Source organism: Lygodium microphyllum, chromosome 18, assembly GCF_053477565.2.
Source record: "Lygodium microphyllum isolate KBCC chromosome 18, Lygodium_microphyllum_v1.1.10, whole genome shotgun sequence".
In the NCBI taxonomy this organism is placed as follows: domain Eukaryota; kingdom Viridiplantae; phylum Streptophyta; class Polypodiopsida; order Schizaeales; family Lygodiaceae; genus Lygodium; species Lygodium microphyllum.
This window is the reverse complement of record NC_141152.1, coordinates 102,571,881-102,588,049: the sequence shown is the minus strand read 5'-3', so window position 1 is coordinate 102,588,049 and position 16,169 is coordinate 102,571,881. Positions and strand designations below refer to the sequence as shown.

The 16,169-nt window shown below is 39.2% G+C and overlaps 1 protein-coding gene across 1 annotated transcript in view; it reads right to left on the bottom strand.

Annotated features, from left to right (window-relative positions):
* Positions 1–6,807, bottom strand: part of LOC148021213 (topoisomerase II-associated protein) — a 72,459-nt gene extending 65,652 nt beyond the window's left edge. Inside the window, exon 1 of the mRNA XM_087699046.1 lies at positions 6,531–6,807. Within this exon, the coding sequence (XP_087555172.1) occupies positions 6,531–6,549 (19 nt within the window). The 5' untranslated portion in view covers positions 6,550–6,807. The remainder of the gene's footprint in view (positions 1–6,530) is intronic.
* Between the last annotated feature and the right edge of the window lie 9,362 nt (positions 6,808–16,169).

Here is a 16,169-nt window from a genome sequence, read left to right as displayed (position 1 = left end):
ACAGGATCAGCAGGGCTGGAAACAGGTCAATCAGCAGACACAGAAGTCGCCCAGCCTGGGGAACAATGCGCAGCAGTCAAAAATGCAAGTTCGATCGGCACCAGAACGGAGAAGCCTTTGACCTGCAGCAGAAAACAGCACCATGAACACTAACACAGACGTCTAATACCATGTAAATACCATGTCAGAATAGGGGATGGAAATAAAAGCATGAGAAACTGCTGTAATAGACTGCACAAACACAAAGAAGAAAGAAGAACACTGCAAAGAACAAAAGAACTCAAGAAGGATATGCTCAGGGAGTGGAATCCATATACGAACTCACAAAAACAATACAAGGCTTGGGCATAGAGCACTCGCAATGGGCACCATCTCCCTCTCTCCACCATGAAGAGGAAGTGCAAGTGTGGCAACAACTTAAAGTGGAGGAGGGAGCCTGCATATTGACCAGCCCAAAAACAGGGTACCTAACACAAGTTGGCCAGCTGAGAACTGGTGCCCAAAATCAGGGCAGCCAGCCTCAGCACACTATGGCATAAAAGATGACATGCACATTAATACACAGTTCTAACCCAGAAGATGTACAATTTGCTACTAACAGTGCATGGCTTAGCGGCTGCTCAAAAGCCAACATAGCTCAAAAGGCACAATGCACGTGACCATGGGCCCAAAACTCAAATATGGCTCTTGGGCTCAATGTGGAGGCAAGGAAATATATCCCAATTTCTCCAACAGAGTTCGCAATGCCCTGTAGATTGAACACAATTCCATACAATCCTGAAATCACCTACTGTTCTCTGTAACCAGCAACCCTAATATTCAAATTGTCCCTTAATTCCACAACCAAGGAAGCCCAAATTCAATCTGCTCTAGTTGCATACAAATCAGACCTATCATAGACTTTCAAAATCTCACCGAATCTGCTATCCATCTACTAACCAATTTTACATCAACAACCTTCACAATACACTGAGGCATGCATGCATGCATTCCAATGCAGCCATGCAAACCCTGAACCTTGCTGGATACACACTTGGGATCAGCGATTCCCAATCAGTAACACTTAAGGTTCAAATTGCGGCTTGAATCTTCAATTTCTACTACCAAATCCAACATGCAATTGACAAAGATGAGAGAAAAGAAGCAAAGAGAGAGAATTCTATATTTCAGTCCTGATTTTTCCCTATAGAGCAGTCTCCAGCTGCATTTAATGCTTCCCCAGCTGTCGTCTACAGCAATAAATGCACTAAATGCTGTCATCTCATCCATCGCGCAGCTGCCAGCCTGAATTAATACTTGGAAACGAGATACTTACTGCTCTAACACCTCCAGATCAGCTCACCAACAGCCAATCAGGGTTTTCTTGCAGTTACCAGCCCTAGAATTACCTCCACATCAGGTCGCCCTGCTGCCTAATGGCTCATCTACTGTCTTTCTGCCCACAACTAACTTTCTCCACCCCTGAATCAGCAGAAAATGGCCTTGCACGGCTCCCAGCTTCCAAGTGTCGAACTTGCTCATGCAAACTCAACCTCTAGACTTAATTTCTAGCCAATAATAATCAATTAAATTGGACAACACATGGCCCCTACCCAAACCTTGGCCACACTCAGTCCAATTTTAAATTTCCTCACCTAAAGTTGAAACTATCCACAAAACTTAATTAGATACATTAAATGATTTAATCCCCTAATATCCTTAACACCAAAGGCCCATTGTCCCAGGACCCCATTTGCACCTATCACCACAACTTCTACCAAATGTCCCCCGCTACCCAAGCTAGCATTTGCACATATGTGATTGTGACTCGCATTCCAACTTAATCCCACATGTGCACCTCACATGTGTTGAAATGAATTCCGGATGCCACATAATACCAAAGTTTAAGCACATGAATGGCCACCACCAACTTCTTTTCCGGAGTGGTGTGCTAGACTATGTGTTAGTGAGCTCAAGCCTCTCTTAACAAGATACATCAACCTCTCAAAGTTTCCATGCTCAAACTTTCCACTTAATGGACCAAACAATTAAGCTCAATAAAGGTCATTCAGAGCTTTATCCAATAAAAACACACAAGAAACGAGAGAATTTTGAGGAGTCAACTGCATTGGTATTAGTTGATTAAACAATTCTCTACAATAAAAAGGAAATTAAATACTTGGAATCAGATTTTCGAAGGTCTTGCACGATCAAGGTGGGCGAAAACAATAATCCAAACACAAATACTATCATACAAGGCAATTTTGGCACAAGAGTGCAGCCTAGGATGCATGAAAGTATGCAAGCACGCGTGTTTCAAGGCAAGCAGCCTTGATGATTCTCCCAATTTTGTTGAGAGTGACATAAATTGATTGATATTCCTATGTATGGAACATGAATATGAATTTATATACGTTTGGAATGTGAAGATTTTTTAGTTTGGAAAGGAGGGGGGAAAGTATTGTGTCTGCACCAAATATTTATCAACTAAATGCATGATGATCAAATATCATGATTAGGCAATTTTGCTTTACTTCTCATATTGGTAACCCTATTAGATTAGAGTAACCAATGAACTTTATGTGAACTTCATTTGACAAAGATGTTTTTTAAGATAGTTTTTTCTAGAGGCAATGATGCTTTAACTCATGGCTCAGTGGGAAGCACTTGAGTCTCCAAAACTTCTAGATGATTGTCGTCACTCGTGGTTGGGTTATAATTGGACCTACACCCAAGGTGTCATTATCTTCTACATTGTCTTCCTACATTTGTTTTTGTTAGCAAGTCTTCCAATTCTTGGAGTCGACTAAGAATTTGACACCAAGCACCCAAAGTGATGGGATCCTAAAATAACCCCTTGCAAATCTGCAACAAAAGATCACAAAGCCCAAACCTATGTTCTTTGGAAGCTTGTGTGTAGTATAGCCAAGAGTTTTGAAAATGTGAGGTTTCGTACAAGTTAAGGCATAGGAAATAGTTTGGTCTAAGATAAAATATGGCATGGTACAAGTTTCATATGGAATAGAGTAAATTTATAAACACATGTATATAATATATCTTGATACTAAATGTATAATTTAGTAAAATCCATACTAGAGAAAATCCAACATATTACATGCATAAAGAAAAGCTAAGCTAATTTCCAAACACTTTCAAGGCTCAAGATTTTTGCCTCTCAAAATGTTTTTATCCTGCTTTTTACAAAATCATATTTTATAGGATATGTTCATGTATGAAATAATATTTGTGCCTCGACACCACATTGCCCAAGGTGTGCTACAATCTCCAATAAGGATCAAAACCCAAGGAGAGCCACCTACCTTGCAACTCCAATCACTAACCATTGTGGGAGCTAGACATGACCAATACAAGGTGTCAAATCCTAGATCTCCCCAACCTCAACTTATATAGCTTGCTAATGTCATTGAAGACCTCTCTTAGATGTGAGGATTCATCAAACCCGTCATCCACCCATATTCCCCTCAAGAAGAAACATGGAAACCAATACAAATACTAATAAGCCTAGGTCCCCCACACCCACCAACACCATTGCTACTTTCTTTGAAGGTTTTTGAGGTATTAAGGGAACTTAGAATCTTGTCTTGCCTTGCACTTGGCTTTGTGGCAATCCTTGTCCTATTTCCCTTTCTTACACGTCTTCAAGACATGTCCCTTGTTATTTGCAATCCATTTCACTTTTGCAAACTTCCCGTTCTTTGTCCTTTGCCTTATCTTATTTCCTTTCCCACTACTCAAAGGTGGCAAACAAGAAGTTGCTGTTATCACGGAGTTGCCTTGTAGTCTACCGAAGATAATTGGAGTTGTTAGGAACTCAAAAGTCCACAAGTGCTTTCTAGAACACATTGATGTATGGGTTTCCAACTATGTTGGCTCCCTACAAAACTTTTCATCCACACGATGAAAGGGAGACAGAACTCCAACAAGAATATCAAGATCATCATACTATATGGGAGGAGTTTTTCCCATTATTCACGCTTCCATCATAGGGTTGATAGACCTATGAACAATACCCTTACCAGGTGACTTCAAACAAAGCCTATGTGGTGGATCATTTATTGGATATGAACCAATTCCTAAAGTGAATCAAAGAGAGATTCTAGATAGCTGCTGAATGACAGCAAAAGAAGAAACTTAACAAATACCAATAAAACTTGATCTTTAAAGAGGGTCAAGTAGTGTTCTCAAGATCCAAAAGCAAAAGCTAAAGCACTTCAAAGAGCTTTCGCCAAAGTTAACTCAATGAAAAAGGTTCCACATTCTATGAAAGCTAAGTATGTGACCTACCAATTGGAGTTTCCAGTAAGTTGAAAGATGCATCTCATGTTTCACACAAGTAACCTTATGGAGTACCATGGACCAGTCTCTAGTTCTGCTCTGTAGTAAAAGAAGCCCAAGCTTGTAGGTGTTGTTGGTTCCATGGTAGCTCTTGCTATGTGAGTACAAGAAAAGAGCCAACCAATCTAAAACCACAATTAGGATGCAGCAAAAGGCACAATCGGTATCCCCATTCATGAATTCCTATTCAAATAGAATGAAAGATAAATCCACACAACATTTCAGACATCTAAAACCAGGACAGATACATACAGCCCTAATCCAACTCTCTCTCATGAAGAAAAAGCTTCTACATCAAGCCCGCATGCAATGACTGCAAGAAGAGTAAACTGTGTGGCCTAGAGATGTGGAGAAAATCTTTTGCAGTTTGACAAGAGAAAAATGTCAATGCAGTTGGGGGCAGCTGCTCATCATCAATAAATGCTCTAAAATTGAATTCTCTGAAATATATCGTAACCACACTTTTAGTTATGAATTTCATTACCTCCCTCATAAAGACCCACAAAATAAGACTTGTTTGGGCATAATATAGGAGTCTTAAAGGTTCCCCTTACCTTCTTCATTCACTTTCTTAAGTTGGCTAAACCATGAGTCTTCAGTTACTTAACTAACTTGCTTTACTACATTTAATTTGTTTATCTAAACGTACAGTTTGGTGTGTCCAAAAAAAATTAAATTGGGAAACCTGAAGAGGTAGCTGAACTTTCCATGTCTATGAATCATGCTTCTAGAGGAATTGTAACACAACAACCATCAGCTATCCTGTCTAAAATGATGAATCATTCAACTCATTCTCTGTATGCTTTCATTTCTGGAATAACTCATTTTGCCTAGGGAAGGTAAGAGATTTCGGTTGAAGCAGGAATAGCCACAGTAATTAATTGCCCTTGACTCTTCATCCCCTGTTCTATAATTCCAAACTTTTCTATATCAGCAACAGCTCTTGGTCCTCCTTAGTTCAGTTCTCATTCCCTAGTTTTATCCAAGTAGGTGCACAACAAAAAAAAGCATCTAAAAACAGGGATTTACATCTACCTTCCGCAATGGAATCAGGTGATAAGATATCAATCATTCTCTGTGCATTTGTAACTGAAATGAGGGATATTGGTCAATGCCAAAGAAAATACATGTTCCAATGCAAAACTGGAAAAGAATGAAGTTGTGCTGTAATTCGACTGTAAGATGACAGCCAGAAACCAGATAGCACTAATCCTTTAAAATTCAATAACAAATCAAAGGACACAAACATCATGATAGACTGGAATTGCCTTCTCCCTAATGATCAATTGAATCTTATGATATATTAAGTCAATCAGTTCTGTGTAGTCTTGACAATCATATGGAACCTTATCCATACACAGATTTTAATTCCAGCATGATCAATCACTTGGAAAGTTAACTCACATTCTAGAATCTAAGCCTCATACAAAGAGATCAATAGCAAACCTACTTTCTACAGCAAAAGATGGACCTAGAGTCTCTCTTGGATGACCAGACCATCTTCACCACTATGTTAGCTCCGTAATATTCCTTACCATGCCTGTTGGAGTCATGACCACTAGACTCCGATCTATAGACCTCGAAGAATCTCAGCTTACAAAATTAGAATAGATGTCTTCCAGTTGAGACCCAATAAATGACAAGGGAGATAGATTATAAGTTGAAAAGTGCCATGACAAAGGTTAAGAACAGAGGCACAGCCAAACTCCTGTTTTATAAGTGACTAGGCCTTCCACGTCCACACATTGTTGACCTGCACCGGCACTAAAACTAGCCCCTCACAGGCATCATCACCGATAAAGAGAGCCCTCTCAACAGAACTGTATGCAGGTCAACCACATGAGACCAGTATGGCAACAAGTACTAAAGGCAGGAAGACTGGTGAAACAAGGGCTCATTTGAATGGAATTCGACTTGCAGAGCTTCCCTGCTGACGCATCATTCAGGGAAAAGGAAACCATAATCTGTTAGCATAAGCGTCCTAGAATTCTAGACGGCGCCCACAAGAACCGCTCCATTTTACGGCAATAACCAGACATTTCATGGACATTCTACAAGATCTTAGAAGGCTAATTTTCCACTAAATTGACACCCAGGCCTAGATTAGCATCACGTAATATACTAAACCAGGCCTAAACCAAGATCTTAAGCAATCTGAAGTTCGATGAAGCCGGGGGAAGGCTCTGAATTCTCACCTTCCACAGGTTCTCCCATTACGGCGAGAAAGAAAAGCCTTGTCCTGAGTTCCTTCTACCACACAATAGCAGATCGTTTACATTTGTGCCTTCAAACTGTACATGGGACACAAAATGCTGAGGAGGCCGAGCAACGCGATGACTAATCTCTCTGATGTCTTCCTCTCTAATGTCCTCTCTCTCTCTCTCTCTCTCTCTCTCTCTCTCTCTTTCTCTCTCTCTCTCAAATATACAGCTAAGCTAAGCTAATATTCTCTCTCTCTCTCTCGGATCAGCAATAAAAGGAGCGCCCTAGAGGTTTTAAAGTCCTCGCGTTGTTTTAGCATTGTCCCTAAGGTCATTCCATAGCAATGGCTAGAGCAACTTCACATAAGGTAAGGTTCAGCACGCTTTTGCAAAGAGATCTTCCAATTGATGGGTACCTTTCCGATGTTCACATGTTCAGCATGCCTGAAATAATATTCAGCAACCATATTAAGCAACCTAGAGGAATTTTTCCAGTTGATAGGGCCAAAATTTTTGGCCCACTAGAATGATCCAGTCTCGTTTTGCATTTGTCACTTGCTCTACAACCAATCATTTTCCATTTAACCAACTTTTCACTGCAAATATACACACTAAATAATGGTTTGCAAACAATCGTGTGAATTCGATTAGTATGAACAAGTCTAAAGAACATTGCTCATGTGAAGTTGTTCTCAAGGGATTTAGCCTATTCTTTTTCTCAAATGCAAAACAAATGTGAAATGTCTTAAATATGTAATAAATACAACTCCCCTTCACATGGTCTTGTCAAGAAAACGTCACTAAGGTTCCAACTTACAAAAAGGAAAAACTTAAAGGGTTACATTTAGGCAACTCTCGTAAGGAGGCTATTGGCTACTATATAGGCATTTCCCCTATCCTTGAGGGTTCTAAGGCATGCAAGTAGATCCACTTTGTTGTAGCTATCTAAAAGGATGCCTTTTCCCCTTTGATGCACCCATTTGCACAACATTCCTAGTGTACCATATGTGCTTCAGGACTCTGGCCTGAATTAAGCTCCAAATCTTCTTAAACTCAATATCAATCTTTGTTTTTCCCCCTTATAGCATCTGTCTTGTGTTGATTTGATTTGATTGGAGACCCATACTCTCCATGGCCTTAAAGATCTTACGTTAGAGTGGACTGACTTTTGGGCACCTCTAAAATAAGTGAACCATATGCTCTTCCTTGTTCTAACACAAGCACCCTCCTTGAACTTTATCAACGTGTCCTTTATTAGCATTGCCCTTTAGGGCATATGCTTATAAAATGGTGTGGTGACAAGGTGGTGCAAGTCCTAAAAAATTACCTACCATTAGCTTTAGTGAAGTTGGTGCGTAGATCGGTCGCAGTATGCTCACGTAGTGAATCCCGGAAGGTCCCCAAGAACAATGAACTCTACCTTTTTGCACAAAAAACAATGTAAAAAGCATGAACGACAAGAGCAAGAGACCAATTGGGTTCAATCTCCCCCCATGCCTTGTGTGAGCGCTTCACAAAGCATGTATTTTATGTATATTTCCATCTTCATGCTCAATAATAGCCCAATTTACAAAAATATGACAAGCTTTTAGCTTTTGAGTTTGCTTTTTACAAAAATAGGAAATAAAGCTAATGGACGGTGCCCATTGAGTCTGGCATGCCCAATCTCAATGTCCAAATAGAAATAACATATCCGTGCGCATAGGCGCATACAAAATAATAATAAATAATTGATGCCTCAATAGACATGACAAAATATAGGCGTGGCGCCTATCAAAATATAATCCATAGGTCGAATACTCGCTAGACTCCAATGCTTTCCTCCGCCACTGCTGCTATCTCTACACATCAACTGAAGCATTCACAATCGTTAGTAAAATAATACAATTAAACCGACAAAAGTGAATACCTAGCAGTCTTCAGCTACATAAATAAATCAACTGGTTAGAAATAAATCCTAACCTTAATTTATTACGAGTGCGCACTCTAAACTCATAAACGTTTATTAATTTAATATGCATTTTGCGGAATCACCCGCTATGGAATCACCCATGTACGCACTAAATTAATGAAACGCCCGAAAAGGACAGGCGTCCCCATCAACTTCTCGCACAAAGAATCCACTTTGTGTATGAGCCCCGGTCATCTAAGTTTACGGAATCCACCGTAAAACCTCACGGAATCCACCGTGGAATATGCCTCCTGGCATCATACCCCCGGGGTGGGATAGCAATTGACCTCAATTGCTATTAGCTCAATGTGGAGCTAACAGAGTGGGGAAAGCATTTAAATCTCTAGCGTGCATCCATTGTGCTTCCTCTACAGGATGGTTCTTAAATTTCACTAGATATCTAGAATATCTTCGACCAGTTCTAGTGGTCATAAAGTCAGTGTCTATGATAGCTTCTGGTTCAAGTATTTCAGTCTCTTCCTCTAATAAAGGTGGGTTTTCATAAACAGGGTGGACAGGTAATTGGCCTCTAAATGGTCTCAATAAACTAATGTGAAATGTATTGTGAATTTTCCAATGAGATGGTAATTCTAACTTAAATGCATTATCATTAATTTTATGAATGATTCTAAATGGTCCATAGAATCTAGGAGCTAATTTGACAACTGGATGTCTATCGACACTTTGCAGTCTACGTTTTTCTATTCTCAGCCAAACATAATCATCAACTTTGAAATTCATGGCTTGTCTTTTCTTGTTAGCTTGTTTGGTATATGATTGTTGGGCTTTAGCAATCATATCCTTAACCTCATCAAAAATACTGTTATGCATACTAGCAATATCATCAGCACTCTGAATTCTATTAGACAAAGATGCAACAGGTGTAGATAATCTATATCCATAAATGACTTCAAAAGGTGCTTTCTTTGTAGATGTGTGTGGTGTATTGTTATATGCAAACTGTAATAAATGCAAATGAGTGTCCCATGTCTGAGGTTTAGAGATAGTATATGCACGTAAAAGATCTAGAATGGTGCTGTTTGTGGCTTCTGTTTGTCCATTAGTTTCTGGATGAAATGCAGATGAGAAATCAATCTTTGTGCCTAGATTAGCAAAGAGAGTAATCCAAAAATTGTTACAAAATCTAGAATCACGATCTGAAATGATAACTTTGGGCAGTCCATGGTTAGTAAAAACAGTTTTCAAAAACAATTGTGCTGCCTGTGATGCTGTTAAAGTTTTCTTACATGGAATGAAGTATGCTTGCTTACTAAATCTATCTACAACTGTCCAAATCATGTCATGGTTAGATTTAGTATTTGGTAAACCAGTAATGAAATCCATAGAAATATGTTCCCAAGGTTTAGATGGAATAGACAAAGGCATGAGTAATCCATACTGTTTACCATGATGTCTCTTAACTCTTTGACAAATCAAACATTCAGAAACGAAGTTAGATACATCTGCATCCATATGCGGCCAATAAAAATCTTCAGTTAACATACGTAAGGTAGATATGATACCTCTATGACCTTGATATGGGGGACAATGAATTTCATTCAAAACAAAAGATCGGAATGGAATAGTAACACACAGTCTCTTTTCATAAAACATAAATCCATCATTATATGACAATGAATCAACAGGAATGAAATTATTTTGTACTAATTTATTCCGATCAGAATGAAAAGTAATATCCTGGTGATATGTATCTTTCATAGCAATCAAAGAATCAAAAGATATGACAGAAATATTATGAATTGCAGGTCTTCTACTCAATGCATCAGCAACTACATTTTCTTTTCCAGGTTGGTATTGAATGATAGGATGAAAACTTTGAATGAAGGAAGCCCATTTGATATGACGGTCAGAGATTTGGGGTTGGCTAAGTAAATGTCTAATACTTTGATGATCGGTCTTTATCATAAATTCTGAACCCATTAAGTAGTGTTTCCACTATCTTAATGCTTGTACTACTGCTAATAGTTCTTTGTCATAGGTGGAATATTTTAGCTCAGAGGGTTTCAGCTTACAACTAGAATATGCTATTGGATGATTGTCTTGCATTAGTACAGCTCCTATTCCTGATCCGCTAGCATCGGTCACAACTAGAAAGAATGGTCTATTAAAGTCAGGCAACTGTAAAACAGGGGCATTGGTTAATGCATGTTTCAGTAAGTCAAAGGATTTCTGTTGATTTTCGGTCCATTGATAAACAATTCCTTTCTTGAGAAGTTTGGTTAAGGGTAAAGCAAGTAATGAGAAATTACATACAAACTTCCTATAGAAACTAGCAAGACCAAGGAATGAGCGTAACTCATGCACGTTTTTAGGAACATGCCAATGCAATATTGCATCAATTTTCTTAGGATCAACTTTAATTCCTTCATATGATACAATATGACCTAAATACTCAATTTCTGTCTTAAAGAATTCACTCTTTTCAGGATTTGCAAACAATTGATTTTCTTTCAATAATTGAAAAACTAATGACAAATGCTCATAATGCTTTTTCTCATTTTGACTAAACACCAAAATATCATCAAAGAAAACAATCACACAGTACTGATATTTCAGAAAGATACGGTTCATCATTCTACTAAAAGTGGCAGGTGCATTAGTCAATCCGAATGGCATGACTAAGAATTCATAATGGCCAAACTGTGTTCTGAATGCAGTCTTAAATATGTCAGATTTATCTAGCCTCACCTGATGATATCCAGACTTAAGGTCAATTTTACTAAATATAGAAGATCCTTGCAGTTTGTCCATAAGGTCATCAACTCTAGGAATAGGATACCTATTCTTTACAATGATCTTATTTAAAGCTCGGTAGTCAATACACATACGATAGGTATTATTCTTTTTTTTGACTAACAATACAGGTGCACCGAATGGAGAACTGCTAGGTCGAATCAAACCTCTATTTAGTAATTCTTCAACTTGACTCTGGATTTCTTTTTGCTCTATCTGATTGTGCCTATATGGTGCTTTGCAAGGTGGTTGTGTGCCAGGGATCAAATCAATCTTATGGTCTTCTGGACGTGAAGGAGGTAAACCTGGTGGTAGGTCTTCTGCAAAACAGTCCTTAAAATATGCAAGAAATTCCTTATGCCTAGGGTGCATATGATTTTCCTTTACTTGCAATTCATTCACCCAAATGAGATATGATTTAGTACTCTTGCGTAATGCACGTTTTGCTTGAGTATGCGAAAGCAGTGGAAAAACATTAGATGCATGCATACCATATAATGTAATAGATTTTCCTTGAAAATTAATATTCATAGTGTGTGTGGAATAATCAATATTTGGGTTATGCTGGTGTCGCCAAGGTATTCCTAAAATAATGTCACTCGACTGTAATGGAACAACTAAGAAATTTCTTCTTTCAGTGTATGAACCAATTTGAATCTCTAAATCGTGTACTTCCTGTGTACCATTATACCTAGTACCTAAAAATGCAGCTTTTATGCGATAATGTGTAGGTACAGTCTGTAATTTCAATTCCTTTACCAATTTTGCTGAAATAAAGTCATGAGTACTACCGTCATCATGCAAGATAGTCTTTTCCTTTCCATGCACCAAACATTTCATAGTCAATAATGAATGTGGAGTAGGAATACCTGGTAAAGTGTCGGAAGTAGTAGTAGTGTCATCCTTATCTTCAGTGAAATCAGGCATATCCTCATGTTCATCTTCGTCTATGGCTCCAAGATAGTTGATATGTGCTGGTGGCTTCTTTGAATGACAATTTGCTGCGAGATGTCCAGGCTGGTGACATTTATAGCATACTATTGGCTTGGCTTTGGTTACATTATTTGAAATGGCTGGAAGTCTGGGTACATTTGGATTTGCTTGTGGAATAGGCTTAGGATTTGGATTGACATTGGATGGTAATGCAGGTGGTTTAGCCCAATTCTTGCAGAAAGATGGTGAAGAGAAACGACCTGGATTAAACCTTCTAAAATTGGAATTGAATTGTTTAGATCCATAATTACCATTGGCTTGGAATTGCTGTGGTCGTCTGTCTCTACCGTGTAACTTATCTTCAGTGTCGTGAGCTAGTGAGATGGCGTCTTCAAGGGTAGCAGGCTTGAACATGTTCACTTCAGCATAGTAATGCCCAAGAAGTCCAGACATATACTTCCGCTCATGTGTTGTCTCTGGTACGTCTTCAAGCATGCGTAGCTGTAGGAGTGCATTCCAAAAACACTCTGTATACTGTGGTATAGGCTCACGATCCCGTTGTTGAAGTAGATCCCATTGCTTGATAGCCTTCTCATGAAATTGCGGTGGAAGGAAATTCTGCATGAACTTCTTCTTGAAATCTTCCCAAGTAGCAGGACATTCTATGCTCTTGCGTACTACAATCCACCAAAGTGATGCTCTATCTACCAAATGATTAGTAACACACTTGATTTTATCTTTTTCTGGATAGGTTTCCTCATGGAAATAGTCATCAAACTGGCTAATGAATGATAAAACAGTCTTTCCTTCTCGTATGCCATTGAAAGTGCGAAATTTGAAACTTCGTTTACTTATCTTTGATTCCTTACGAATGGTTTGAGCTTCAAGAGTGGCGTCGATGGTACGTCGAATTAAATCTTCAGCTTGAGGTTCTTCTTTGTCGGTAGACGCTCTTTGTAATTTTGTCAATTGCGCTTGCAATGCTTGCCTAGCCCTTCGTTCTTCGTCCAATTGCATCATGATTAGATCCAACTTTTGTTCCATGGTAGGCTCAGGTAGGTCGTCTTCAGCCATAGGATCATCCATATGTGGTTCCGTCATCCTGTAAAACTCAAAAGACCTTTCTCACTCAAAATCAGGTTAGCGGGATGAGCGTAGCTCAAATTCGGGGTTACAAGGCTATGTGTTTTTGGGTATTTCTTTCTCAATTTTCAGAAAATCTGCAATATTTCCTTCTTCGTATGCTGAAAATACTTCAGCGAAACTGCGTATAGGTAGAATACTTTGCCACGAACAACTTTGCAGTTCGAAGTTTCTGCGCAGGAACAACCGTTCTAGGAGTTTTGAGCACTAGTCAGTTCTGACTCCAGTTGACTAGTGTGACTTGCAGAGTTGCAGACTTAGCCGACTTAGTGAACTTGCAGAACTTGATCACAGTCGACTTGCAGGACTTGATTTCTGGAGTGCAGGACCTGAAGTTTGTTGACTTGCTGGAGTTAAGAGCTTTGAATGACTTGATTAAGCTTAATGTCTTAAGCTTAATAGCTTAAGTTTATGGAAGGGGGGGGGGGGGGGGGGTAATTGAGAAAAACGGCGCAGATCGTGGAGAACGTGGGCAACCGTTTTTTGACGTCGCGGATTTTTCGGACGTCCTCTTACAGCTCGATGAGGATTTTTGTGAAGCTTCTTAAATTCCTTAAGCCTTTAAGCTTTAAGACTAAGCTTTTTGAGAAGATAGATATGGAGCTTCTTACTGTATATCCACGACTTGTTTATGGAGATGATGGAGTGGTCATCCGCCTGTACAGCCTGGTCCTTCGCGATCTGAGAGTAGAAACAGGGGTTCTTGATCGCCAGAAGTCTGCCTGTATCGACGGTTCGCGACGAGATTGACCGTAGAGCCTGATCGTTCCAGGAGCTCCGCCTTCTCACGAGATGGGTAGCGATTGGAAGCTCTTGATCTTAGCTCCACTCTGATACCACTGGTGCGCAGATCGGTCGCAGTATGCTCACGTAGTGAATCCCGGAAGGTCCCCAAGAACAATGAACTCTATCTTTTTGCACAAAAAACAATGTAAAAAGCATGAACGACAAGAGCAAGAGACCAATTGGGTTCAATCTCCCTCCATGCCTTGTGTGAGCGCTTCACAAAGCATGTATTTTATGTATATTTCCATCTTCATGCTCAATAATAGCCCAATTTACAAAAATATGACAAGCTTTTAGCTTTTGAGTTTGCCTTTTACAAAAATAGGAAATAAAGCTAATGGACGGTGCCCATTGAGTCTGGCACGCCCAATCTCAATGTCCAAATAGAAATAACATATCCGTGCGCATAGGCGCATACAAAATAATAATAAATAATCGATGCCTCAATAGACATGACAAAATATAGGCGTGACGCCTATCAAAATATAATCCATAGGTCGAATACTCGCTAGACTCCAATGCTTTCCTCCGCCACTGCTGCTATCTCTACACATCAACTGAAGCATTCACAATCGTTAGTAAAATAATACAATTAAACCGACAAAAGTGAATACCTAGCAGTCTTCAGCTACATAAATAAATCAACTGGTTAGAAATAAATCCTAACCTTAATTTATTACGAGTGCGCACTCTAAACTCATAAACGTTTATTAATTTAATATGCATTTTGCGGAATCACCCGCTATGGAATCACCCATGTACGCACTAAATTAATGAAACGCCCGAAAAGGACAAGCGTCCCCATCAACTTCTCGCACAAAGAATCCACTTTGTGTATGAGCCCCGGTCATCTAAGTTTACGAAATCCACCGTAAAACCTCACGGAATCCACCGTGGAATATGCCTCCTGGCATCAGAAGTGGTCCACTTAGCCTTGAAATGTGACGATATCTTGCTTTTTGAGAAAGAAGAGTTCATTTTAGAAAAGTAAAGAAAGAGGGTTCTCTCTCTCTCTCTCTCTCTCTCTCTCTCTCTCTAAACAAAGCCTCTTGCATGCAATAGCGCACCCTTGTTGGCAACTTCCTTGGCATTACTATCCACATTAGCATGTCTACTAAACTTTTTAAAGGAAATCATTAGGGAACTAACCTTTTCATTATTTGGAAACTTTCAAGGTCCACCTTAAACTAATCTTCTTCAAGTCCTTGTGCTTCTTCACACTACTTAACACCACTCCCTTTCTTGTAGCACAAATCTTACATGGATTGGTCCACATGGCATAACATAACATTGGCCATACATCTTTGGTCCTCTCTAGTGTCACTTGTAGCCACTTTGCTTACTATGGGTTTAATATATACTATTCATGTATGTTTTTAGGCTGCTCAAGTTTCAAGGTGTTATGATCATTCCTATCCAATGTGGCAAAGAGTTGTGGGTCCATTGCCAACACGACCACCTTACACTTTGCTTACCCATTTATGATTCTAGTAATGATGCATCTCTCTTCCTATCCTTTCCATTGCATGTCATTTATGAGGGGTTTCCAACTTTTTAACAAAGTGCATGATATGCTTGACTCTTGATCGTGACTTTCACTACATCAAATAGCTTGTCTTCTCGCCCTAGATCCTTGAATGCAAGTGAGGTTTTTTTTAATGCAAAAAGATAATGATTGAATTTCAGAAAAGAATCTTCAAGATTACATCAATTGTAGGGCAAATAAAGCCTTGACATTACCACATTACCAAGCAGACAAGCACTTCTAAAAAACCACCATGCTAGATTTTTAACTTTTCCCTAACTAACCAAAGTGACCTCATTTCTAAGCATCAGTGCCTTCCTTGCTAGAGTTCCATCAAGACCAAGCACCTTAAGACTTCATAGCTCCATTTCTCCATGCACGTGCTATTTTTAATATCACCTAAGATACACACTTTGTCTATATCATCATCATGCCTTGTAGCTCCTAAGTGAAGTGCTATTGAGGCCCAAGCTTCTCTTGCAATACATCCCTCTATAAAAATGTGTTTCATGCTCTCCACTTTGCCACACCTGCACTTATC